The 27175-nt window shown below is 39.9% G+C and overlaps 1 protein-coding gene across 10 annotated transcripts in view; it reads right to left on the reverse strand.

Moving 5' to 3' along the window:
• ncam1a (neural cell adhesion molecule 1a) overlaps positions 1-27175 on the reverse strand; it is a 267850-nt gene that overhangs the window by 15258 nt on the left and 225417 nt on the right. For all 10 annotated transcript variants that reach the window (XM_026181169.2, XM_026181164.2, XM_080307305.1 and 7 more), the window contains 3 exons: positions 17385-17509; positions 16503-16683; positions 1570-1777 (listed from right to left, as the gene is read on the reverse strand). In XM_026181169.2, the coding sequence (XP_026036954.2) occupies positions 1570-1777; positions 16503-16683; positions 17385-17509 (514 nt within the window). The remainder of the gene's footprint in view (positions 1-1569; positions 1778-16502; positions 16684-17384; positions 17510-27175) is intronic.

A 27175-nucleotide genomic window follows, 5' to 3' on the forward strand; every position in this document is an offset into this window, starting at 1 on the left:
GGTATCATCAAAGATGAGCTTGTGGGGCCTTTTCGGGTTGAGGATGGAGTCAAGCTCAACTCCCAGTCCTACTGCCAGTTTCTGGAAGACACCTTCTTCAAGCAGTGGTACAGGAAGAAGTCTGCATCCTTCAAGAAAAACATGATTTTCATGCAGGACAATGCTCCATCACACGCGTCCAAGTACTCCACAGCGTGGCTGGCAAGAAAGGGTATAAAAGAAGAAAAACTAATGACATGGCCACCTTGTTCACCTGATCTGAACCCCATTGAGAACCTGTGGTCCATCATCAAATGTGAGATTTACAAGGAGGGAAAACAGTACACCTCTCTGAACAGTGTCTGGGAGGCTGTGGTTGCTGCTGCACGCAATGTTGATGGTGAACAGATCAAAACACTGACAGAATCCATGGATGGCAGGCTTTTGAGTGTCCTTGCAAAGAAAGGTGGCTATATTGGTCGCTGATTTGTTTTGTTTTTGAATGTCAGAAATGTATATTTGTGAATGTGGAGATGTTATATTGGTTTCACTTCCAGAAACATTCAGCTTTGATATTAATGAGTTTTTTGGGTTCATTGAGAACATGGTTGTTGTTCAATAATAAAATTATTCCTCAAAAATACAACTTGCCTAATAATTCTGCACTCCCTGTACTAACAGCTCTTTTAATAACCTGGTCGCAAAATAAAACTATTATTTCAGATTTGTATAAGTTAAAAAAAGAAATTTGGCTGACTTAAACAAGTAGTTTCAGTCTGCTTAGTTAGATTAAACCAATGTCTTTTCATCGTAGTACATCAGATACTGTTGTTCTGTCAGATACTGCTGGCCTCACAGAAATACACATTAGTGGTGCTTTAGGATGGGTGTTCAGTGCACTGGTTAACAATCCAGCTGTTAAAGAGTGATAAAATCTACAAGTTTCTCAGCTCTGAGACATGTCCTGCTTTGTTTTGCCTTGTTATCACTCCATTACTGGTTTCTTTTGTAACTGACATTTTATTGTGCGTTCACCCGCTGATTCCATTTCAGTTTAATACTTGCTGGGTAAGGTTTAGGACCCAAAACTACTAAAACATAGAGTTATTCTGCTCCTTAATAAAATGAATCCTTCACCCTGAAAAAACAATAGTCGAGGTTTTTTTTTTTAACAGGCATCCACGTGTGATTGGAACAGAGACTTTTCTTATCTTTGCTGTAACCAGGTGGACTTGGCACTGAAGCCAGTGGTTACCTTGTGAAGAGAAAATGCCAGCAATGCCGACCAAAGTAAAGTGAGCTGAATAAGCACATCTTTACTGGCTTTATTCTAAAGTTATATAAATAATAAGCATTGATTTGTATTTATGGTTCAAAAGATAACTTTAAGCCCTTTAAGTATTTATTCTGTTTTTTAGCTCTGCCTTCTTCTCAGTCAGCTCCTGAGAAATATGTTGATATTTGCTGCAAGTCCAACAGCTACACTCTAACTTAGGTTCTCTGATGATGGGTATTTTTGAAAATGTGCTAATTCTCTGTAGGCACACCACAAATAATCTGTGTTCCAGTCAAAAGATGACGCTTGCTTACGTGAATGCCGCCTTGCCCTCCTCGATGTCCTTGCTCTTTGCGCCTGGGCCAGCTTTCCCACAGAAGTTAACAGCAATGCACATGAGGAGCCCGCACTTGTTGAGGAAATAGCAGGTGACATCCACGCCCACCAGCAGCAGGAAAAAGACAACAATAAGGATGCCTACGATGGCCCCGGTGCCCATGCCTGAGCCACCACCCATGGCGTCTGAAGGGACAAAGACAGGTAGAGGGGATATACAAGCAAAACAGGCAGAAGAGGAGAAGAGGGTTCAAATATAGAGAAGAGGGGATGGGAAGGAAGTTAGAAAGAGAGAGGGAGAGAGAGATGATGAGGAATGCAATCAGGCTTTTAATACAGTGCTTCAGGTTTCAGTCAAAACCTCAGATGTGTGTCGCTCTTTTCAGAGGAAAGCTGAAATGGTGCAAGAGGGACCAACATAATTTCTAACAACTTTATATCTGTTCTTGACATCCCCGGTGGCCGAAACACTATGTTCAATTTCATACAGAATCACAGAAATTGCAAAGACAAAAACAAATCAAAACAAATGCAAACAAACAAAACTATCGGTAGCCTTTCGAGGGCTTCTAGGCATATTCTTGTTCTTGTCACTAGGCGTTTCATAATAGGCTTGTAACACATTTATAGACATTTGTGGACTGACTATTAATATTTGTGCCTGAGGTGTCAATATGGCACCATTAAATATAAATATAAATGCAATACACTACATTGCATACATATTTTACAATAAGAAAAAATGCCTCGAAAACTGCATGAGGAGCAAATAAATTGCAATGACAGTCTACTAGGATATATTACAACACAGGAAAACAATGTTGTAGCAGAATATTCTATGTGTACTCATAGTTTTAGCAATTCACTTTTTTTTTAAACACCCGCCCAATCATTTTACCAGTTTCAATCAAACTTTCTTTGGAAATGTGAAGGTTATGAAGGGTTACCTGAGCAGCATGTGTGAGCAGCCAACACATTTCTAATTCAGCTCTGAAGGCAGAGTACAAATACAAGTCATTTTCTCCTACAGATTATTTGAATAAACAAACGCACATGCAGATTATAGAGAGAATGGTATAAAGATGGATTTTGGAGGTCAAGGCCAGCTTAGACAGCTACATTTACTACCTTTTTTATCATTGTGTGCAACCTGCTGCAAAAAGCACGGAGCATGCATTGTCGTAGTGACCTCAGTCTGTGAATTAGCGCATCACACCTTTTATTAATGCTTAATTAATAATTAACAAATTGATTGACATTTTATGTAAATTGCAATTGTTTCAGAGATTCAACTTAGAGCCACAGAATTCATGCCAGTGCAACTTCACTGCACACTATGACTTACTGGATTTCAACGTTCTTCTGGAAGAAACAATAGATCTGATTGATAACAGCAACAGAATAATGGAGAAACTGTATAATTGTTAAGAAAAGAATAAACTGTAATGCTTTGGATAAATAAAAGAATAAAGAATAAAAGGGATTCACTACTCCACTGAAAAAATGTGGATAAGTTAAACTAACAGAAAAAAACAGAAAAGACAAAATAATAATTAAAAAAAAAATACATATTTCCTTGACTGAGGTAATCACAGTAAGCAGGATTCGTGGTAACCAGGTATAACAAGATTTCTTGTAATAGTCAGTGGACACTTAAAGACATAAAGACAGGCCTCCCTCAACTCGCATTTGGCTTCTTACTGAGACTGTGAGAAACAAAAAGCAATCTCTGCTTGTTCATCCAATGAACTTAATGTTGTTCAACGGAAACACAACATTCAGGTGTATCCGAACTCAGACCTATTTCTACTTTATCATCAGAAAGGTGTGGTATTTATCATTTTTGCAGCCCACTTCTAGTCTTATGGGTCAGTCACACATTGGAGTGAGCTGTAAGGGAGCTTGGTGTTGCAAAACACTTGTAGTTGCCTGGTGATTCTGAGACAGGTCACCTGGCAACGTGTCTCCAAACAATCTTGGTCTGGCCTGGAGTGGCTGCAGTCACTCTCAGACAGACAAGGAAAAATTTGCAAATAACCGCAGTCTAATTTATAAATGCAGACAGATTACAAACATGTTGTACTTAATCTGAGTCAGTTTGCTCCAGTGAATGAACCTCGTCTCCCATGTGTCTGTTAGCAGTAGGAGACTCGACTCAGCTGGTTGTATTCTGGTTCTATTCCTAAAGCAAGGCTGCGAGCACCTACACAGCTACATCACTATTTGTTCAGACGTTTCTGAACTTGTGTTTCAAATCTCTATCGTCTTAGCTTGACTTTGAATCTAAGTAGTTCGTTTGAAATTATGTTAAATTCAATTTCTGTTCACGCAGATCATTTTTGCTGACTTGTTAAAAATATAATTACTGTGTTATGACAGCTTGCATGTAACTGCCAACTTGACCCCACTGACAAACCTGATAACAGACTCACTCCATCTTATTGCCATTTTAAAGTTGTCACGATGCACTAAAGCTACTGTGAAGATGACAGCTGACTGTGAGCGGTCGCAGACCCCGTCCTCCGTCCTTGAAGCAACGATTTCAAAGGCAACAAAATCACAAATTCCTTGCACACAGTCTCCAGCCACGGTTTTCCCCAGGGTGACTGTAGCCTTACTGACCACTACAAGTAACATTCACCCATTCACACCGAAGTTTAGTGAAAGCCTCACAACCATACCTGAGGCAAATTTCAAATGAACAACCTCTGGACTGGAGAACCTGGAAAAAAATCTGATAACATCAGAACATCCTGTATTGGCTCCATGTATTAACACAATGTTTCCCAATCAAGGCTTGCATTTAATATGAAGATGATTTAAAATCAAAGCTGAAAAGATGTTTGTTTGTGTTCAGCGTGTAAAGTCAGAATTATAGTTCCAACCCTGTTATGTTTGTTATTATGGTGTCTACCGTGCCAGTAGGCAATCAAATTGGAAGACCTTCAGTTAAATTAAAGCCTCTCTTACATGTATCAATTTGGCTCTGCTTCAGGCAGTAAAGACTGCTGTAATGGCTCGCCAGGGTCTGATAAGGATCAAGGGCTCATCAAAGTGTCTGAGGAGAATGTGAGCGCTGTGCAATTTGAGGACCATCTTTATGTTAACTGTTTATACCCTCAGCCTTGGATATGGGAAAAAGGGAAAGGATCAGCCAGTGACAAATATGTTCTGCAGTCGTGATTCACTGGAACTACGGAACGAACCCCTATTTATAATGGCCTCTGCACAGCCTGCAGCGTATTCTAAAAGCTTAAAGTATAAATAAATGACAGCAGCGTTACCACTGTAAGGAAGCACTGTGAGCTGCGCTTTCAGTTTTCTGCCCATTTTGTGGTTTCACACATTCCCTACTCTTTAGATAAAAGGCCAAATATAGATAATGTACTGCCACATCAGTATACACTAGTTACTCCAGCAAAACAGACTTTGATCTGAAGTAACCACAACGAACGTGACGATTTAGTGTCACTTCCATTAAATCCATGTGCACTGGCGTCTAAAACTGTCATTTTGTACAGCTGAGTAATCACATGGGTGGGGGATATATATATATATATATATATATATAATAAAAAGCCAATGTCTTTTTCAAATGGAGCAAAGCAGTAACTGCCACACTGAAGTATCATACTTAAATGTGTGTGACAGGTAAAGAGCGAGCAGAACTGTTAACACGCTCTTTACAAAAATTCACTGGATCTTAAACCACATATAAGTCATTTGGGGTAACCAATTTACTCGTATGCAACCCTGCAACGAATAACTGCCATGCTAATCTTTGACTGTTAACATACAGCTTTACTTTATGAGATGTCATAGTATGACATCACACTTTCTGCCAGTGATTTAAATTGCCTACAGAGTGATGAACGCTCATAACGAAGATGAAACCTCATTGGGCCAGTTTATGCCACTAATATGTCAAATGTAAGTATTTTATAAAAGCACCGTGTAAATGTGCCATTAAAAGGAGACTGAAACACATAAATTAGACCAAATGAAAGCTCCAATTCTCTTGGCCTTTGAAGTAGAAACAATTGTTGACACACATAACACTCTTTAAATGCTGACGGGAGCACACCCCATGGACAGCTATGCTGCAGACTTTGCAGGAAAAAAACATTTTATGCCTCTTAAAGATGTTATGTTTGTGCTTACTGCACTCTGATGCATTCACAAGTGAAAGCACTGCCCTGGGCCAACAGAGACGTTTAATTCAAATCCACTATCTTCCTCTTTCTGGCTGGCCCGGTATGTAAACCTTCAATTTCTTTGATGGTTGTGATGAAAATAGCAAGAACATGCCAGAGTTCTGCGTACTTATAGGTGACTACAGTGGTGCAGAAAACACTTGTTTTTTTCTCTGCCCATTGCTTCATTTGCATTTTAACAGGCACAATAAATCATGTGCCATGTATTCAGTGCTGAGGGGGGGTTTCTTACCGAGTGCTCTCACTGAGGGAGAAAGCACAAATCTACCTGTCAGGGTGGACTACACAAACATTTCTCTTTACGGGCTTGTCGGGTACAGTACTGAGACAGGTTTCCAGACGACTGCTGATAAACAGACCGCATGTGATAAAATATTTCACTACACACATTTCTGAGAAATCAATAAGACTGCCAGATATGTGCAGTTGTACTCTGATGAAACACCTTTATATCAGGAGTTAGATTTGAGTCCAACCGTGCAACTCTGCCCATGGGTTGCAGTGTCTTTAAAAACTTGTGCTGTAAAACACGCAGAAATGCAATAAAAAAAATCTTCCAGCACTTGCTTTACATTTGATGGATTGGTTCAGCCATAAGTAAAACAGCCAAATCTAAATAAAAAAATATTAATTTTAGAGTAGAAATACAGTTTAAGACATTTTAACAACATTTATTTCACCAGAGGGCCCACATAATAGTCTCAGAACAGTTTGTGTTTGAGATTCAGTGGAATGCTGAACATTGCAGTGATTAAAATAACCATATGCATGCAACAGACTGTAGAAAAGCAAACACAGAGTCCCCCTCATCTGTAAAGGAAGAAGCCCAGTTGAGGACAAATTTGTTTATACTGTAGACGGGGAATACAGACTGTCTGACTGAGGTGTAAAAATGTGTAAGCTGTCACCGTTTTTCAACCAGCACTACAACTGTATGTAACAACTGTCATTACAATTGTTCATACAACACCATCACAGACTCCCCATGACTCTTATTTTCTTCTTTTCCTTTCCTTCGTTGGGTCTATTTTTCCACCTATGACACATTTCTGGATACTGCATTGACCTTATTTGGCTTTAAAAAAGTTTCTTCAGTAATTCCCATGTCTGCGTCCTCCATCAAAGCTCTGCCACAGTGTGGCACTGCACCACCATTAAAAATAAAATCGGCTCCAGAATCAGTTTTCTTTTGGGGCACAAGGAGGCAGGGTGACGCTCAACCGGCGACCGACTCCCTCTCTGACTGATTTAAGATCCTTGGAAACTCTTCATGCAGAGAGCGGTGTGTGGCTAGATGGGATTTCAGCCCTTTTTAAATTAAGATGCTATGAAAACAAGTGCTACAAACTGATGTGCATGCTGGCTTGAAAGTTAGGAACTCTGGACTCATTTCCATAGAGTAAAGCTTATAGAGGAAAGAGGGGAATCATTCATTTAAAAAAATGCATCTATTTTAACACAATAGATATTTTGACACAGCGATGATTTCGATGACGCTTCTGTGGATTGTTTTAAGCTCCAACATTTGATTTGAAGTTTCTGCCATTAATCACACCAAGCTAACCAGCTGAAGAAACGTTTCAGGCTATACAAAAAAGGAAAAATCCAATAGAAAGAGAGATGGCAGCTTTCCCTTTAATCTGTATGCAGTGGGCGACCTGAACCATTTGCTTCAGGGAAGAGAAATATTCTGTTTATATGCAACACAAGTAAGTTTGATGCAGACATTTAGATGGAGATCCTGATTAGCAAAAATGAAAATCACTCAGCACTGATCAGCACTATCATTACTCGGTAGGCACTGATGAACAACTGGGGGGACAAAGTGACAAAGAACACCTCAAGGGTGTCGTAAGCTCTTATTTTCCTTGTGACAGAACTTAGTTGAGATTAAACCGCAGTGCCAGGGATAATAAATGGAGGGAATACAAATCTTATTTTAGACCCCAACTCATAAAAAAGCGGGGGTGCCACGTTACCAAAGTGAAAACTGCTCAGAGAAAAAAAAGTCAATAACATTTGAAACTAACCTTGTTAACTTTTATTTTTTCTTTGCTAATAATTCTTCTGCTCTTCCTCACAACTAATTCTCCTTCATTCCTGTTCAGAGAAATGGGGTACAGATATTGATGTTATTCAGGTTTGATGATACTGCCTATTCTAAGGCTCAGGCAGAGAGCTTATGGGGATAGATTCACCTTAGCGTCCCATCAAAAGGCCATCAAAGATCATACGTTCAGTGGAAAAGCCTGTGACATTTGATTACTTGGAACTCAAGTGCTCTTTTCTGCACTTTTTCTATGATTTCTTATGAGTTTTAGTTAGGTACGTGTTGTGCTGGATGTTAAAGCACTCACTAGCCACAAGAGCACGCTTGATGGGAAGATAAATTTTTTCGTATTTCTAGTATTACTGAAACGTGCACTTACACAGTGCGTGTATATCCGTGTGAATCTGACTTTTAATACAGACATAATCAACTCCAATCCATCAGGACCATATGGCTCAAATTACCAGCAGCAGCACAAGTCTTAGTACCGCTTAGGTGGAATTTGTGATAAATCAGAGAAAAGTGGTTTTAAAAAACACGCTAGCTGTATTCATTACAGCAAACTGACTTTCTGTATGTCTGGCCTCTATGATGGAAAATGCTCATCAAGACAGAATAAAAACAATGACCATTCACATATGTGTGATTACTGAAAATGTATCAATGCTTTATTAATTCTCTCACACTAAAATGCTGTTGATCATGGCTGCAGGTGATTTTAATCTCTTAAGTTATGCATTGCAATCTGTCATCTCTCATGACTCTGCAAACTTTAATGAGTTGTACAGCAGAGTGACGAACAAATGTTGGAACAAATGGAAACTATATAGAGGACTTTAAGTAACCCAAACTCTGACAGCCTTTTTAAAAAATCTTTAGCTTGTCATTGCCACTGTTAAAGACGGACATTTAAATTGGCCTAAGGTTATTCCCTTGTTAAGTCTCAAGTAATTAGCAATTTCTTAGCCAAATGCTCCGTTAGTTAATAAGAGCTAATAAGCACTGAGGCATTACTGAGAGTTAAAACATTTAAACTCCAGTAGAGTTGCTAGTGTGGCCGTTCTCCATGGTGTTACAATCAGACCAGGCCTCCATGAAAAACAATAACAACAACAAAAAAAAACTAAACATACAGGAGCGTGGAAACAGAAGCTAGCAATAAGCTAGCTAGCCATTAGACATGCTATTATGAAGTACCATATTTCAAGTGAAGTATTTAAAAAAAAAATACTGCTACAGAATACATAACCTCCACCCTTGCAAAACATAACCACAGTGTTGTCAGATCACAAAACACAAGTAAGAATCCTTCTGTAACTGCAGATTTTCATATCTTTGATAGCTTAAACTAGGTTGCCTGGCTACCAGGTCAACAAAAATTAAAGGTGGTCCGGAAAGACTTACAAACAATGTTGTCGGCCATTTAATAAGGAAATCAAATTTCGGTGTTTTTTGTTGTGTAAACACTGGATACATTATTTTGTTGCTTAGATCGTAGCAGCTAACAACAGCCAAAAGAATCTACTCGGCGCCATCAGGGTTGCATATTGGTTTCATTCTAATGTTTAGCTAATGTTTGCATATTAATATCCATATTTTTGTGCTGTTTTACACTGCTGCAAGGCCTCTATACAATATACAGTTTACCATTTGTTCCTTTTTTATGCAAAATGCATACTTTATCTTCTTCACTTAGGCTACAGCCAAGCCCCTGACCTCAAAACATCTGGGTTCAACAGTCATGTTTGATGTAAAGCAACACTGAATGCAGAATACAGACATTTTGTTAAAGCTCCAGAGAAAAAAAGGGCAAAAATCAGCTTAACAATCAGCTTCCCAGAAGAGTCAGACAAAGATATCTTAGTATGTTTAGTCGCCAAAGCCTCAAAGTCATTACTTTCATGAAAGAAAAAGAAACAATTTATTTCAACCCTACAATGGTTACATGGAAATACACTGATAAGCACTTACAAAAATGTCTCAGGAATAGAGAAGAAAATAATTCCACATTTTTTAATTAAACAAAATTTTTTAGTGTTTAACAGCTGTTTCTTTATGGGTTTTTTTTTTCTTTTTTTAGACATTTCACTGCTTTCAGGTAAAAAGAGAGCATGAATCCTCCAAATAACAGCTGATTTCTCGAATATCAGTTTGAAAAGAGTATGTACACTTCTTCACAAAACATTAGTTTTTCTGCACATCCTTCTGTTCTCTCCTGACAAGGCGGTTACATAACAATGTATTTGAAAATGAGCATAATATAATGTTGAAAATTAAGAATGAGTCTGGGAAAAATGAGTTCTCTGACCATAACCGATATTAAATTTCTCTGCAAATGTTATCTTCCCCTCAATTTGTACAGCAGGACATTTCAAGCTTGTATAAAAGAAGAAGGAGAAAAAAAAAACAGCCAGAATTTAGGCACAGCATTTGTACTCATCTCCTGGTTAACACATTCATAATGCTTGACTGGGGAGCTTTGAAGCAGCTGCATAGCACATTCATGAATACTGGATCATGCCTTGTGTCAGCTTTCATGCAGTGTTCATGCTTTTATGTCATTTGTGACATAACAGTGGAATGGATGTGTTTGTTTAATAGGCAGTAAAGTCCAAAATAAAAGTCTCTTTACAATTTCCGTGTCTGATTAAACCACTGCAGACACAAAATTAAACAGTGTAATTATTCTATTTATCACCCCCTCTTCAGATCACATTAAGGCATTATGAATGTGTTACTAATCAAATCAAAAACAAAGCTACAATACTTTGTCTACATTGTATCCTGAAAGAGCACCCGACGTCCAACTTGCAACATTGACAAAACCCTAAAAATCTCTCTCCTTCGGAATCTATTCGTACACAAGATGACATTACAGTGAAAACAGACAAAAAAAATATTAACAGAATCTAAAAACCAGAAAACTGAAATTGATGCAAGTACTGAGCACCCTGTAATAACGTCATGAAACCAATGTCTTGACTCTTCAACTTTTTTTTTCTTGTGTGTGGCTGCACAAGGGTCAAAAGGCATAGAAAGCAAAGGTCTGGAGCCAAAGATTTGAACGGCTCAGACTATCCTCTTTCTCCTTGAATGCAATCAGTTTATGGGAGCCAGAGCACAGTCAGCACGGACAGAAGAAGAGCTGCCAGACTGCACGTCACACATTGGCAACCGAGGGTAGCTGAAGTTATAGACCAACAATAAATAAATATCCACAACAGAGTATTTTGAGTGATAATCACAGCAATAAAGTGTGACAAGAAAAAAAACCCACACACACACAGTAAAAACACAAACAGAGAAAGAAATTTGTGTGTATGGCAATGTCATGGTCCATAGGTGCCCAAGAAGATCACACATGGAGACAGGAAGGACACGGAGAAAAAAAAGAAGCAGGAGAGAAAGAAGGAAAAGAGGGAGAGAGATAGAAAAATAGGTCAGAAATACAGAAATACAAGTCTGGAAGGTTGTTTTTTCTTTTCAAGACTGACTTGAAGAATAAAAAAGGAAGTCTAAGTTAAAGGGTAAAAATAAAAAGAAGTTATAGCATGTTAGTATCACAGCAAATGACACATGGTTCATGGCAGGCATGGGTGGAGGGTCACACAAAGGAAGGTAATGGGGGATGACATCGATAAGGAAGACATTTCAAACACACTGCAGCACAGTCTCTGTTTTCACCTTAAGGTTCAGTATAAAGAAGGGGAGTTTTAAATCAGCCATGGTGCAGAGCAGCGGCCAAGTTTAGGGTAAGATAGATGACAGCCTGAATGCAAGAACACATCCACATGAGTCAGGCTAGTATCTCTCACTCCTAATGGCCAGTGGTGTAATATAAAGTAAATGCAAGCACAAGCTTGCTTGCCAGTGATGCATAAACTGAATGCCAAAGTCTCATTAATTCACAGATTCGGTAATAATGGAGTAATAAAAAAACACAGCAACGCGTCTCTATATTTTATTATGTGTGTCTTTGGAAAGTTTGAGCTAAAGGCCAGAAAACTGGCGCATGGGTTTCCAATCAGCAGCTCTCTGAGCCTGCAGAGGAAAGAAGCTGGGCTGCTTTGCTCACGTAGCCTTAGCTACTATTGTTGCTCTTGACTTATCAGTAAAGGCAGTGCAGATTGTAGATGGATTAATTAAAATGTTTTTTGTCTACATTACGTAAGACATTACCTTCAAATCCTATTGGATGTTGCAATTGTAAATGGCTTCTGAATTTGGGTTCTAAAGGGACCCGATAATTACTTAAAAGAAATGTTAAAAACAATATGGCAGCTTTTTTGTCGGTAAATAAAAAGGAAATTATCTTGTTGACAGACCTCGTGGTTCAAAGTTCAAATATGTATGGACATCTTTTTTGTGTTTGTATGGACACATACGGAAAGAAAGCATAGGCAAATATTCACAATAGTACCACTTGTTCATCTAGCATTACACCACTGGTCATGGTTGGGGGAATGGCCCATGCAAAACCAAACATCCAAAGCAGACGCTGGTTATGAAGGTAAAGTCTGTGACATGGATGAATGGATGACCTCATGTTACAAAATGTTATTAGCTTTATAGTTTTAGTCCTAAGTCAACCTTAGCTGGGGAGATTTGGATGGATCAAGATGTGCCACTTTGTTTTTTATATTATCTCTTCACATTTGGGCAGCATTTGACTTTCCGTGAGACTGTGGCAAACAATTGCCGCTCAGCTGTACCTGTGTGCATTAAACCTAAAGAAAATTAGCTATACACAAACCCTTTCACACGTCCGATTCAAATAAATTCAAAGGACAACAAACTCCAATATGTTTTCAGAGATCTTTTATGCTGAAGTGCATTCACATTACTGGGCTGAATGAATTCTTGTGCGTATGGTTGTTTTTTTGAACATAAAACAGAAATTTAAACAGGCTGAAGCTCGACCTTGCGTCCGCACTGGACTCCCAATGTGAGATTCAGATAAAATTGAGCATGCAGAGTCCTGCATATAAAAAAGGAGCAGCTGTTGATCAAGCAGTACAAAGAACAGCTGTGAGACTGCAAGGGAATAGTGGAATTAAATGCAGATGTTGTAGCTAAAAATAAACCTCGGCAATAGCCCATGCTCCCTGAAGTGAAGAAAAACAACAGCAGCTTGGAAGTAATACCAAAATATCTCAAAACAAAACAAATAAAAATAAAAACTTGAAAAAGTAATTAGAAGACTTGAAGGGGGGCTGACTCGGATGATACTAAGGTTAACTTGTAGTCTGGTAGATTTATATGTGATCCAAACCTCCCACTGCTATATGGCTGTTGCCCAGCAAGGACATGAAAAAGAAAAAAAAAACAATTACAGCATACGAAAACTCCCAAAAACCAACCAAACTACCAAACAGGTTTTTTCATGTGCCATGCACTGGCAGCAGTTGCCTTTTAACAACTCCAGTAAAGAGCAGAAAAACATTAATCCAGCTGGAAAAGGCACCATGCAAAGACTGTATGGGCTGCATCCCCACCTAACTAGGCCACACATTTCAATTCAGGTCAGTCTTGGAGCCTGAACTGTGAGACCTACTAAACCTGGTAGCAGAAGGGAAGACAGATGCTGACAGAAAGAATGAAAATCAGAGAAAATGTGAAACAAAGATAGAGGCAATAGAGGCTCAGATATCGTAATACAAACAGAGAGAGACTGCAAACAAATCAAAAAACAATGAATGGTGTATAAAATGTGGCAAGATAGGAAATTATGGAGTATGGTCATTAATGATTTAGGAAAAAACTGAATCTGCAAGCTTCATTAAACTTCATTTTTTTCATAAATAGTGACTTACTCAACTTCAAAAGCTGAAACTGTGATGAAATTTAGATTGCATGCATATAATAGTTTCTTCAACATTTGTATTTTGGATGTAAAACGTCAGTAATCTATCCCGATTAATAATAAAGCTCAACTACAGTGACTATGACCCACAGAATTTTGAATGAGTAGCTATGTGTGTGATGATAGCTCTCTAAAGAACAAACACTCACTGGCCACTTTGTTAGGTATACCTGTTCAAATGCTTGTTGGTGCAAATATCAAACAGACAAAGTTAAGACGATCTGCTAAAGTTCAACCCAAGTGTCAGAATGTTGAAGCAAAGGTGATTTAAGTGACTTTGAATGTGAGAAGGTTGTTGGTGCCAGACAGGCTGGTCAGACTGTTCCAAAAAACTGCTGATCTGCTGGGATTTTTCCCACACAACCATCTCCAGAGTTTACAGAAAACAGTTTAAAAAAGAGAAAATCCAGTGAGCGGCAGTTCTCTGGGTGAAAATGCCTTCTTGATGCCAGAGGTCAGAGGAGAATGGCTACGCTCCTTCGAGCTGATACAGTAGCAACAGTATAACCTCTCGTTACAAGCAAGTTATTCAGAAAAACAACAGATTCCCCTACAATAGTAGAAGACTGCACTGGGTGCCAACTCCTGTCAGTTAAACAGGAGGTTGAGGTTATAATTTGCAAGGTCGTTTTTTAAAATTGGAAAAACGTTGCCTGGTCTGTGAGTTTTGATTGTGAGATTTGGATGGTAGGGTAACAATTTTGTCTGAACAACATAAAAACATGGATTCGTCCTTCCTTGTATCAAAAGCTGCTGATGGTGGGGGGATGTATTCTGAGAAAAGCCTTTAGTACCAACTGAGAATCATTGAAACACTACAGCGTACCTGAATATTGTTGCTCACTGTGTCTATCCCTTTATGAGCACAGTGCACCCATCTTATCATGGTTGCTTCCAGCAGGATGCCAATGCCACAAAACTAAAATCATGTCTATATCTATCATGTCAATACGTACAAAATCTCTGAGAAAAGTTTACATAACTTTGTGTGCCACAAAGAATTAAGATGCTCTTAGAGACAAAACAGGGTTCAGCTCAGCACTTTTAAAGTGAACTTAAAAAACTAGCCGATGAGTGTAGTTGTCTGCTTTGACTGGTAGGAAATGATTACAGCATTGTCCTACTACTTGATGGCTTAATTTTGTGTATTATTTTATAAAAATGTTTTGTCAGTACTTTTGAATCTATAGCAAGGCACAGATTTTAATTTGTGTTTATGACTTGTGGGCTGTTTTCGGGCACATTAGTTTAAAGATTGGGCCATTTTATAAGTGATTTCGATTTTTCGGGTAAAATATTTTTCACAGTGTGCACTTGACAGTTAAAAGAAAATATGACTGAGGCAATCAACACTTCCTTTCATAAAGAAGAAAAGGGCAGGCGAATAGTGAAAGGGAGGGTGACAATGGAAGAAAAACAGGATGAAACAAAAAAAAGAAACACAGACAGAGTGTAAGATGTCAAAGAATTTTAAACTGTTAGCTAATTCAAGTGGGGAGGCAGCCCAAGTTAAAAAGTGCACTCTACACACAACACAGCAACAGAGCAAAGGCCGACCGTGACCACCTGTGTAGACGATGTATTTGGGAATAAATGGACAAAACTCTGTTTTCTCTGGGTCTGACTGTAGTCTGTTCTCACATCATTGGACATTAAGATTGAGGAGTTGAAGTCACCTCATAAGAAGTAATGAGACTTGGAGGAGCCGGATATCCAAGGAGAAATGCAGTGAGGATGCCTCTGCATGTCATATGGACTCATTAGCTACTTTTGATCTTGTGCTGCCTGGGCTTCAACATTTTTTGAAGCGAGTGCAGTGTTTTAAAAAGGTGATCTGTGCATAGAAATTCATTCCTTCAGGAAAAGAGGATTTAGTGGAGATGACATTATTAAAGAAAACAAAAGTGTGGCACTGACTGAGAACTAGAAACAAAGAGCGTAGGCTGGGGGTAAAATGAAAATAGATTTCAAATGACCCAGCTTGCAGTCACTTGTGTATTTCTACTGACATCAAACTTTTGGTGCACACATGCCATGTTCAGTGTTTGGTTTATCATTTAAAAACCCATTTTGGCCTACAAGGACAAAGCCTGTGCTTATTAACTATTGTAGAACAATGTTAGATTAGTTGCACTGGGCATTTTAAGGTTATCTACTATAGTAAACTTTGTGGGCAAGTTAGTTTAGTTCCTTAAATGTAAATCTCATTTTAAAAAATCCCCAACTCCCAAAAAGTAGCTCTTCAAAATACACCATTAGATCAAGTCTTTGTGTGATATTATATATAATGCCTGGATTATAAACCTTACAGTTACACTACTGTGCAAACGTTTAGCACCAGGTTCACTTTTTCTTTAAAATTTCCCCCCAAAATGAAAAATGTGTGATTTACTGAAACATATGCAAATATTTTCACAATAGAAAATAACACATTTCCAGTGGGAATGAAATTTAGAGTTTGTGCTCATTTCAAACACTCTGTATAGGCCACACCACTACGTGCCCCTCGGCTTATAATAGAGTCTTTGCTTTACGCATCAATGGGGTTTGCATCGTGCATTTCCTTTTGGTTACCAGATATGAAAACAGTAAAAACAATACACCTCTGCCATGCGACAGACAGAGATAGATTATTCATGACCGACCCTGCAGCCAGCAAGCTTTGAATAAGCACCTAGCAAAAGTCAAAGATCCAAATAATAGATTTTCTGGTCACGGTAGAAGCCTATGTGCACTGTGGCTGGTGTGTGTGGATGCTTAGGGTAGGTATGATGGGAACAGTACCTGGGACAGTTGTGGGCTCTGTATCTGTCTTGAAGGTGAGGATGCCAGGCTTAGATTTGCCCTGCTCATTCTCTGCCACCACATGAACCTCATACTCCGTGTTCCATTCCAGGCTGTTCAGGACGATATAGGTACTGTCACTGGGAAGGCGGAGCTCTGGTTTCCAGTCAGATACACGCTTCTGAGAAATGGATTTAGAAAGGAACAATTCAACACTCTCAAAGGAAAAGCTCATTTTAGATCATCTACAAATGTCTCGATTTCTCAAACTGTTCTTGAGCTGACATAAAAGCAGTACATGTTCTTTCTCAACATGTTTTTCCGTTCCAAAGAGATTAACCTGGTCCGAAACAGTTAATAATGAGGGAAAAACAAGAAAATAATGAAATGTATAAAGTACTCACCAATTATTATGCACAAACTGTACACAAGTAGATCTTATAAGAATAAATGAAAGTGGTGTTTAAGCATTTATCTTTTCCATCAGGTTAGTAATGACTCTTTTTGAATACATAGTTATAATTCAGTGGACAAGTGCTGCATGAGAACATAACTTTATATTACCACCACTGCAGGAAAACTAGTCTGCTGTAAGGGTTGGTTGGTCTAATTACAGTCACCCTTTCTTCCTAGTGACAACTGTTAATTCCAAAGAGGTAGAAGATACAAATTGAAAGGGGGAAATGACTTGGATGATGAGGTGGCTTAAAATGCTTTGGAGTCATTAGCAGGCACATATTTTGACAGATTCCAGTAGATTTACCCCTGCTCAAAGCCGTAGCCAGATTTGACTACTTTATTGTAACTGCTATTATTTTTTTTATGTTGTTTTTGTTTTTATATCAAATGCAAAAAGTTACCCCCATTGCCAGAAATACTCACAGCCTTGTATCTGATCAGGTAATGTTTAATCTTGGAACCACCGTTATCTTGCGTGATCCAGTTGATCTTAAGAGAATTGCCCGGGCTGTGCACCTTGGCCTGCAGTTTGGGAGCACTGGGTTCCCCTAAACAGGAAACCAAGGAATGATGATTAGATGACAAACGGTGGTTACTGCATCAACACATGTTTACCTTTAAAAACCAACTGCCTACATTAATTAACATGTCTGAAATTTTTTATCTTAAAAGAAAAGAAAACTGCGCTACAATAGACACATTTTTTTCACCAGTGTCTACCAGGAGCAGATCAATAACATTAATAATTTTCAAGCCTTCACCTCAAATAATAACTTGGTTAGTAAGTTTTAGTTAATGTTAATTTCTCAACAACCAAAATCTTTCATTACCCTTGAACTATTTGTTTAACCCAAGCCATTCGTTTTTGTGCCTAAACTTGAACTTTAACCACAGCAGTGCCAGATCAGGGGGCACACAAAATTGCAACAATTTTGGAACACCCATCAAAAGATTTGCAAAATAGTACATCTATGTGTTAAGTTTGGAGGACCCACTGAAAGAAATATAACCTCCATGAGAAGAGTATCTGATAATTAAAGACAGACTTTAGGTGGAATATTACTTCCAGGACGACTAGAAGCAACAGAGGTCAACGTGGCTGCCTCAGAACCACAGGCGGAGGTGTTGTTCTCCTTGAGGCCCTCATTATCTGCTCTGTCCTCCTGAGTAATGACTGCTGGGTCGCTGGATAATGAGCCTGTAGGCCTTGATTGGACATGTTCCTCTATTACTTTTAATAACATTTACATAGTCTTGTGCGAAAGGAGGTCAATGTGTTTTTTGCGTGTGTGTGTGTGTGTGCTGTAGCTCTTCGTGGCACTGTTAAGGCAATAAGGGTGGAGACTAACAACCCAAACTCATCAATTATGTGCATATTGGTTACACACAGTTAGCCTTGTTAATATGTTATTAAATCCCCTACCTTGTGATGCTATAATCTTTGCCCTGTGCTAACAATCTTAAAAGTAACAGCCGCACCAGCAGGTAACAGAAAGGCTCAGTGGTGCTGCAATTTCTACATGCATGCTACTGATAGAAATTCAATAAGGAGTTAAACCAAAAAATCTCTCTCTCTCTCTCTCTCTCTCTCTCTCTCTCTCTCTCTCTCTATCTATCTATATATATATATATATATATATATATATACACACACACACACATTTTATATATATGTATACATTTTGTGATAGTCACAAGAAAAAAAAAGTCACGTATTCAGTATTTAACATTTCAAACATCAGTGTTAGTGGTTGTAGTTAATTAAATGGATATGCATGAAGGCACTTTTTCTTGAAGTAATCAAATAAGCACACTTTCTAAAAACTGCATCCCACCAGGCAGAAGTGAGCATGACACAGGCTGAAAGTGAATCAGACGGTATTAGTTACAGCAGTAGTAACTCTGTGACAGGCAGACATTGATACATTCAGCATTGCATCATTCTGGGTTAGGTGAATATTTCTGAAGGCTAAAACAGAGAAAGTGGAAGATTAGAATGAAAAAAACTACACATGCAAAGCTTGAAATTTGGCCCACTGCTGTAAATTCAGAAGGGTATCGTGTGAAACACCACCCATGGCCTAACATGCATGTGGATGGTGTGGTTCCACATGCAGCCCAAGCTAATCACAAAGACAGTATACAACAAAGTTATTAAAAACATTCTGTAGAATAAAGAAATTCATTTAAGTTTTACGAGTTCATAGATCATAACGGAAAATCATCTCATAAGTGCTGTATGTGAGCGATTATTAACAGTATGAATTATACAAAAGAAAGGTGAATTTTGAAAATAGTAAATGTCTCAAAGTTGGAGTCTTTGTTCAGGTCAAATGAAAAAAAAAAAAAAGATAAATGTTTTTAACATTGCCCAATCGTCTCAATGACTTCCCAATACTAAAAAGATGTACCCAATGTTAGCACTTCTGCATATGCAAACTACTAGAAAGACATTACATCAAAGATACAGAGACATGCAGGTAGGACAGACATTTTCTTTAAGAACAGCTGAACAACAAGAAAGAGGATGCAACAAGAAAAAGGAAGTAAACTTGCATGCTGCAGTAATGCAAAGGATTGTTGTGAGTCCAACCGGTAAAACAGTGTGAGCTATGTAGCTCTCCAGGGGAAGAATATGAAACATTAGCCTTGTAGGTGACTATATTTAACAATGCATGCAATGCAAATTGTGGTTAGTGGCACTTTGTGGGGCTGCTCGTATGATCTTTAAAAAGAATTCATAATGAAATGGTTTGTTACAAAACCGGAAAAGTGGGGTTTAAAAAATGCTTTGCAATGCTATCTGTGAAGGCATTTGGCCATATTAAAGGCAAATCATGTTAACAACAACACATTTTACATGAAACATAATATGACACAATTATGTGTGACTTTGTTAAAGATTTTTCTAATTAGTCATAAGTATAGTCATAACTTCTATGTTAACCAGGGTGAGAACTCAAAAATTATGTTTAAAAAGAAAGATGAAATTAAGCATATGCATCCAGTAGCACTTTGCTCTGCAGCACATCCAATAGTGCCTAGGTGTCAGACATAGCTGGAAAATTTGCACAATGGCTTTGCAAAGTTTAAAAATTGCACTAATATCTTGAATTTGTTGCTAAAATGCACTGGTATTATTGATGCAGTTGTACCAGGATTACTACACAGGAGCGAAACTGTCTGCAAAGTTTAAAAATGTGAGCACTTCTGCAGCTTGCTGTTTGAATGGAATAAGTAAAACTCTGTAAAACGCTATTATAGTTTTATTTCCAGAATACTGGGTGTGGAATGATTTTGCGCCTGTAATGGCCCACCGTTATCTACAAATTTTAACATGCATTGTTGAAAACGCACTGACTTTTTTCAAAAGACATTTCAAGCTGTGACTGTTTTGTAAATGTGAATGTTTCACATTCAGAATGTAGTTATTTACACTTACAGAAAGAGAAAATATCACAATCGTGTCATTATTTATTACGCAGTGGTCTACTTATTGATCCAAGTTAAGGATATAGGCTGTTTAAGTGCGTTTAACAGATCTGAACCTGATCTTATGCATCAATTTAGCGTGTGTATAAAATCTTTTGTCTATTTTCTCTGTTTTATTGTGCTTTAAGATGACTGTTGTGCTGTGATTTGGCACTACAGAGAAAAAAACTAAATTCTACATGTTAATTCTTCAAACTTACATCACTCTTGCATTGCTGGCTCTATGAAGATTAGTGTTGTTTGTGGTGTTAATTTTAGCTTAGTTGAAGCTCAGCTTCAGCTATACATATATATAAAAAACACCCAGCACGCCCCTGCGGGCGGTTTATCCTTCAAGCTCGGGTCCTCTACCAGAGGCCTGGGAGCTTGAGGGTCCTGCGCAGTATCTTAGCTGTTCCCAGGACTGCGCTCTTCTGGACAGAGATCTCCGATGTTGTTCCCGGGATCTGCTGGAGCCACTCGCCTAGCTTGGGAGTCACCGCACCTAGTGCTCCGATTACCACGGGGACCACCGTTACCTTCACCCTCCACATCCTCTCGAGCTCTTCTCTGAGCCCTTGGTATTTCTCCAGCTTCTCGTGTTCCTTCTTCCTGATATTGCTGTCATTCGGAACCGCTACATCGATCACTACGGCCGTCTTCTTCTGTTTGTCTACCACCACTATGTCCGGTTGGTTAGCCACCACCATTTTGTCCGTCTGTATCTGGAAGTCCCACAGGATCTTAGCTCGGTCATTCTCCACCACCCTTGGGGGCATCTCCCATTTTGACCTCGGGACTTCCAGGTTATACTCGGCACAGATGTTCCTGTACACTATGCCGGCCACTTGGTTATGGCGTTCCATGTATGCCTTGCCTGCTAGCATCTTGCACCCTGCTGTTATGTGCTGGATTGTCTCTGGGGCATCTTTACACAGCCTGCACCTGGGGTCTTGCCTGGTGTGATAGACCCCAGCCTCTATGGATCTTGTACTCAGAGCTTGTTCTTGTGCTGCCATGATTAGTGCCTCTGTGCTGTCTTTCAGTCCAGCTTTGTCCAGCCACTGGTAGGATTTCTGGATATCAGCCACCTCCTCTATCTGCCGGTGGTACATACCGTGCAGGGGCCTGTCCTTCCATGATGGTTCCTCGTCTCCCTCCTCTTTCTTGGGTTTCTGCTGCCTGAGGTATTCACTGAGCACTCGGTCAGTTGGGGCCATCTTCCCAATGTATTCTTGGATGTTCCTTGTCTCATCCTGGACTGTGGTGCTGACACTCACCAGTCCCCGGCCCCCTTCCTTCCGCTTAGTGTACAGCCTCAGGGTGCTGGACTTGGGGTGAAACCCTCCATGCATGGTAAGGAGCTTTCTTGTCTTTATGTCAGTGGCTTCTATCTCCTCCTTTGGCCAGCCTATTACCCCAGCAGGGTACCTGATCACGGGTAGGGCGTACGTGTTGATGGCCCGGATCTTGTTCTTACCATTCAGCTGACTCCTCAGGACTTGCCTGACCCTCTGCAGGTACTTGGTGGTTGCAGCCTTTCTAGCGGCCTCTTCATGGTTCCCATTTGCCTGCGGGATCCCCAGGTACTTGTAACTGTCCTCTATGTCTGCAATGTTGCCTTCTGGTAGTTCAATCCCCTCAGTTCTGACTACCTTCCCTCTCTTTGTTACCATCCGACTACACTTCTCCAGTCCGAACGACATTCCAATGTCATTGCTGTATAGCCTGGTAGTGTGGATCAGTGAATCGATGTCTCGTTCACTCTTGGCATACAGCTTGATGTCATCCATGTACAGGAGGTGGCTGACAACTGCTCCGTTCCGTAGTTGGTATCCATAGCCAGTCTTGTTAATGATCTCACTGAGGGGGTTCAGGCCTATGCAGAACAGCAGTGGGGACAGAGCATCTCCTTGGTAGATCCCGCACTTGATGGTGACTTGTGCTATGGGCTTGGAGTTGGCCTCTAGTGTTGTACGCCACATCCCCATTGAGTTCCTGATGAAGGCTCTTAGGGTCCCATTGATCTTGTACAATTCTAGGCATTCCAGTATCCAGCTGTGGGGCATTGAGTCATAGGCCTTCTTGTAATCAATCCAGGCAGTGCACAGGTTGGTCAGTCTGGTCTTGCAGTCTCGGCTGATTGTTCTGTCTACCAGTAGCTGGTGTTTTGCGCCTCTGGTATTCTTGCCAATTCCTTTCTGTGTCCCGCTCATGTATTGACCCATGTGCCTGTTCATCTTAGCCGATTCTTTACAAATCCTACCATGTGAATTCATAGATTTTTTTTTCACATTCTGTATCTCACAGTTGAAGTGTACCTCTGGTGCAAATTACTGACCTCTGTCATCATTTTAGGTGGGGGAACTTGCACAATCGGTGGCTGACTAAATACTTTTTTGCCCCACTGTATATATATATATATATATATATATATATATATATATATATATATATATATACACATCTGCACTTCCGGTTGAGTGAACGCTGGCGCGACTGGCTGCCGCTACTCACCGGCCGCCACTCACCACTATCGCTAACGCTACTGAACTCTGGACTTCTGGACTTTTGTCCTACTCCTGTTTCTAAGGCCCACCGGTGTCCCTACCCGGCTGTTCCTGTCCATGATGTGGCCTTTCAGGATCTATGTACTCTCAGTGTGGGTCTGGATCCTTATGTCATCGATCTACCGACTCGGCACTGGACTTCATCAATATACAGCTGATGAGCTCTTCCGGCTCCGCTTCTCTTTAGCTGCTCCGCCGTTGGCTGCTCTTCATTTCCACACGGACATTGCCTTCCTCCCTCGTCGAAAGTACGTACATCGAGGCTCCCGTCGGTATTTCCATCAGGATAATTCCAAACCAATTCAGTCCTTCTGGTCCACCTCTGGTCGCTCTCAACGGAACCCCTGCAGGTCTATTGACCACAATGTTCTGACTAGTCTGCCTAGGTCGGCTAACACTCTCATCCAGTCCGACAGTATTTCTGTCAACTTTGGCCTGCTTAATATCCGTTCGCTTACGAACAAAGGACATCTCATCCAGGATCTCCTAACAGACCGTAAGTTTGACTTTTTCTGCTTGACTGAGACATGGCAACAGCCCAATGACTTTTCGCAACTCAACGACTCCACCCCCCCGGGGTTTGTTTACACCTGCCAACCTCGCGAGTCCGGCCGTGGTGGTGGCCTCGCGATAATCTATCGCGAGAACTGGAAAGTCTCGCCGCTGTCCGCCCCTACGTACAGCTCCTTTGAATCTGTTGTCTGTCAACTTTCAGGACCTACCCCAACTGTAATAGCTGTCATCTACCGCCCCCCAAAATTTAATTCTGTTTTTATCAGTGACTTTGCCGATCTGCTGACCAATCTAGCTACTGTCTCCCCTAATATAATATTGCTGGGTGACTTTAACGTTCACGTGGATAACTGCGACCATCCCCTTACCAAGGACCTTCTATCCTGCCTTGATAGCTTCAGCCTTAAACAATACATAAACTTCCCTACCCACATTAAGGGCCACACTTTGGACCTAATCTGCTGTTCTGGACTTACCCCCTCCATCTGTAGAGCTGACGAACTGCTAATTTCGGACCATCTACTTCTCTCCTTTAATGTTCACATGACCCTCTCTGTAATTAACAATCCCCGTATTATCTCTTTCCGGAATATCAAGAATATAAATCTTGATATCCTTTCCTCTGCTTTTTCTAGCTGCTTGTCTTCTAACAACTTAGCTATTCAAGAGGACCTGGTACTTTTTTATAATCATAGCCTTAGTAGTATTTTAAATTCCCTGGCTCCACAAAAAACCAGAACTGTACTTTTTTCTCGCTCTGCACCCTGGTACACCCCTGAACTCCGGCTACTGAAAGCTAAAGGCCGACAGCTTGAACGTCTCTATAAGAAAACTGGCCTTACTATTCATAAGGATATGTTTAATAACCACGTTCTGTTTTACCAGGAATGTATTAGTCAAACCAAATCTGCTTATTACTCTGCTATTGTCTGCTCAAGTGAGAACTCTACCAAGACCCTTTTCTCACTATTCAACTCTTTTAACAGGCCACCTGATTCTCTCCCTGCTCATCTCTATTCATCTAACTTCTGTGATGCTCTAATGCTATTCTTTATTGATAAAATTCATAAAATACACTTAGACCTGGACCCTAATGCTCAATGTAGCTTCTCTGTCCTAACTTCTCCCCCTTCTCACTTCCTCTCTTTTTTTCAACTTCCATCCTTAGCTGATATTGCTGATCTCATCCATAAATCAAAGCCTTCTACCTGCCAGCTCGATCCTATCCCCACTGTCCTCGTCAAAGCCTGCTTACTCCCTCTCCTTCCCCTCATATCTGCTATTATTCACTCTTCACTCACCACTGGAACTGTTCCTGCTTCCTTCAAAGTTGCTGCTATTACCCCAATTCTGAAAAAAACTGGTCTAGATCCCAACAACTTTAATAATTTTCGTCCTATCTCCAATCTACCATTTCTCTCAAAAATCCTTGAAAGAATAGTTGCTTCACAAGTCCATCTTCACCTAACTGATAATAACCTTTACGAACAGTTCCAGTCTGGCTTTCGTCCTCTACATAGCACTGAAACTGCTCTTATAAAAATAACAAACGACCTTCTTATAGCAGCTGATTCTGGTCTCCTCTCCATCCTTATCCTTCTTGATCTGAGTGCAGCTTTTGACACCATCTCTCATCCCATTCTCCTTAGCAGATTAGCTTCTATTGGTCTCTCTCACACTCCACTAGCCTGGTTTAAATCATACCTATCTGACCGCACTCAGTTCATTCAATTAAAATCCTTCACTTCTCAGCTTTCTCCTTTATCCACTGGGGTGCCCCAGGGATCTGTCCTCGGGCCCCTTCTTTTCATCATCTACCTTCTTCCACTCGGACATATTTTTCGTAAATATAATATTCAGTTCCACTGCTACGCCGATGACACCCAGCTCTATCTCTCTACCAAACCTGACTCTACTCTTCCTCCACCCTCCCTCATCCTCTGTCTAGCTGAACTTAATTCTTGGTTCTCCTCCAACTTTCTTAAACTCAACAGCAATAAATCGGAACTTCTTCTGGTTGGCACTAAACGACTGCTATCCAGAATTAACAATTTCTCTCTCACCATCAATAACTCGCTGGTCCCTATCTCTCCCTCTGTGAAAAGCTTGGGTGTCATTCTCGATAGCACATTATCCTTTAACTCACATATCAATAATATTACACGTGCAGCATATTTCCAACTCCGTAACATTAATCGCCTCCGCCCCTTCCTCACACCTCACGCCACTGCCATTCTCATCCATAATCTTGTTATCTCTAGAATTGACTACTGCAACTCATTATTATTTGGCCTTACACAAAAATCTATCAACAAGCTCCAACGTGTCCAGAACTCTGCTGCCCGTATTATTACTAGGACTTCTTCTACCCACCACATCTCCCCAATCCTGAAGCAACTTCACTGGCTCCCGGTCAAATTTCGCATCCATTTTAAAATAATTCTGTATACATTCAAGGCTATTCATTCTCTCTCTCCACCGTACCTCTCTGACTTATTACAGATGAAGCTCCCATCCCGCTGCCTCAGATCTTCATCTTCTCTTTCTCTCTCTGTTCCCTCTGCTCGTCTGATCACAATGGGAGGGAGGGCCTTTAGCTGCTCTGCCCCTCGACTTTGGAATTCCCTACCCCCGGACCTCAGAAATATTAGTTCATTCTCTCTTTTTAAGTCCACCCTCAAAACTCATCTGTTTAAAATTGCCTATTCTTAAATTTCTGTATGTTTTAACTTTTATCTTCTATTTTTATCATTGTGTATGTTTCCAGTTTTTATCTGTTGTACAGTGTCCTTGGGTGCTTTGAAAGGCGCTATTTAAATAAAATGTATTATTATTATTATTATTATATATATATATATATATATATATATATATGACCCTCAAGCTCCCAGGCCTCTGGTAGAGGACCCGAGCTTGAAGGATAAACCGCCCGCAGGGGCGTGCTGGGTGTTTTTTTTTTATATATATACACACACACTCTCATATATGTACTCATATATGTATACACACACACACACACACAGACACACACACACATTCTACAAAGTTCTGTACACACACACCCACACACAAATACTCAAGGCACCAAGAGTAAATTTGGTGTTACTCTATAAATGCAAGGGAAAATAATCATTGTGGTTATTATTATTAGTAATCGCTTTGATTATGAAAGTCATGGTTAGTGAATGTTTGTTACTTAATTACATAATGGCTCGTAGATGAAACAAATGGCTAAATGAATAAAACTGAAAATGTTTTAATGCCTCTTCTATGAGCCTAATTTAACAAAGGCCTTGCGCATGATTATTGCTGATGTAATGGTCTCGAACTAAACAAAGCAAATTTACCTTCTGTTGGTCAGCGAAGACGACATCATCAGCACCATGCAAGAGCCACATGACAAAGTCACATGATGCCACGGACATGAATGGTTGAAAGGATAACATAGAAGAAGAAAAAGAGGGAAAGTGTGGGGGGTAGCAGGGACAGGTGGGGGGCATATGGGAAACATACAAAACATTTTGAAATGATGAAAACATGTCAAAATAATAATAAAAAAACAAAAACAAGAATGTTAAAGACATAATGACAAAACAGAATAACAAAAACAAATCGTAAATTGATAAACAGAAGTTTTTGAACATATAAAAAATATGTTAT

Source organism: Astatotilapia calliptera, chromosome 10 (assembly GCF_964374335.1).
Source record: "Astatotilapia calliptera chromosome 10, fAstCal68.1, whole genome shotgun sequence".
Lineage (NCBI taxonomy): Eukaryota > Metazoa > Chordata > Actinopteri > Cichliformes > Cichlidae > Astatotilapia > Astatotilapia calliptera.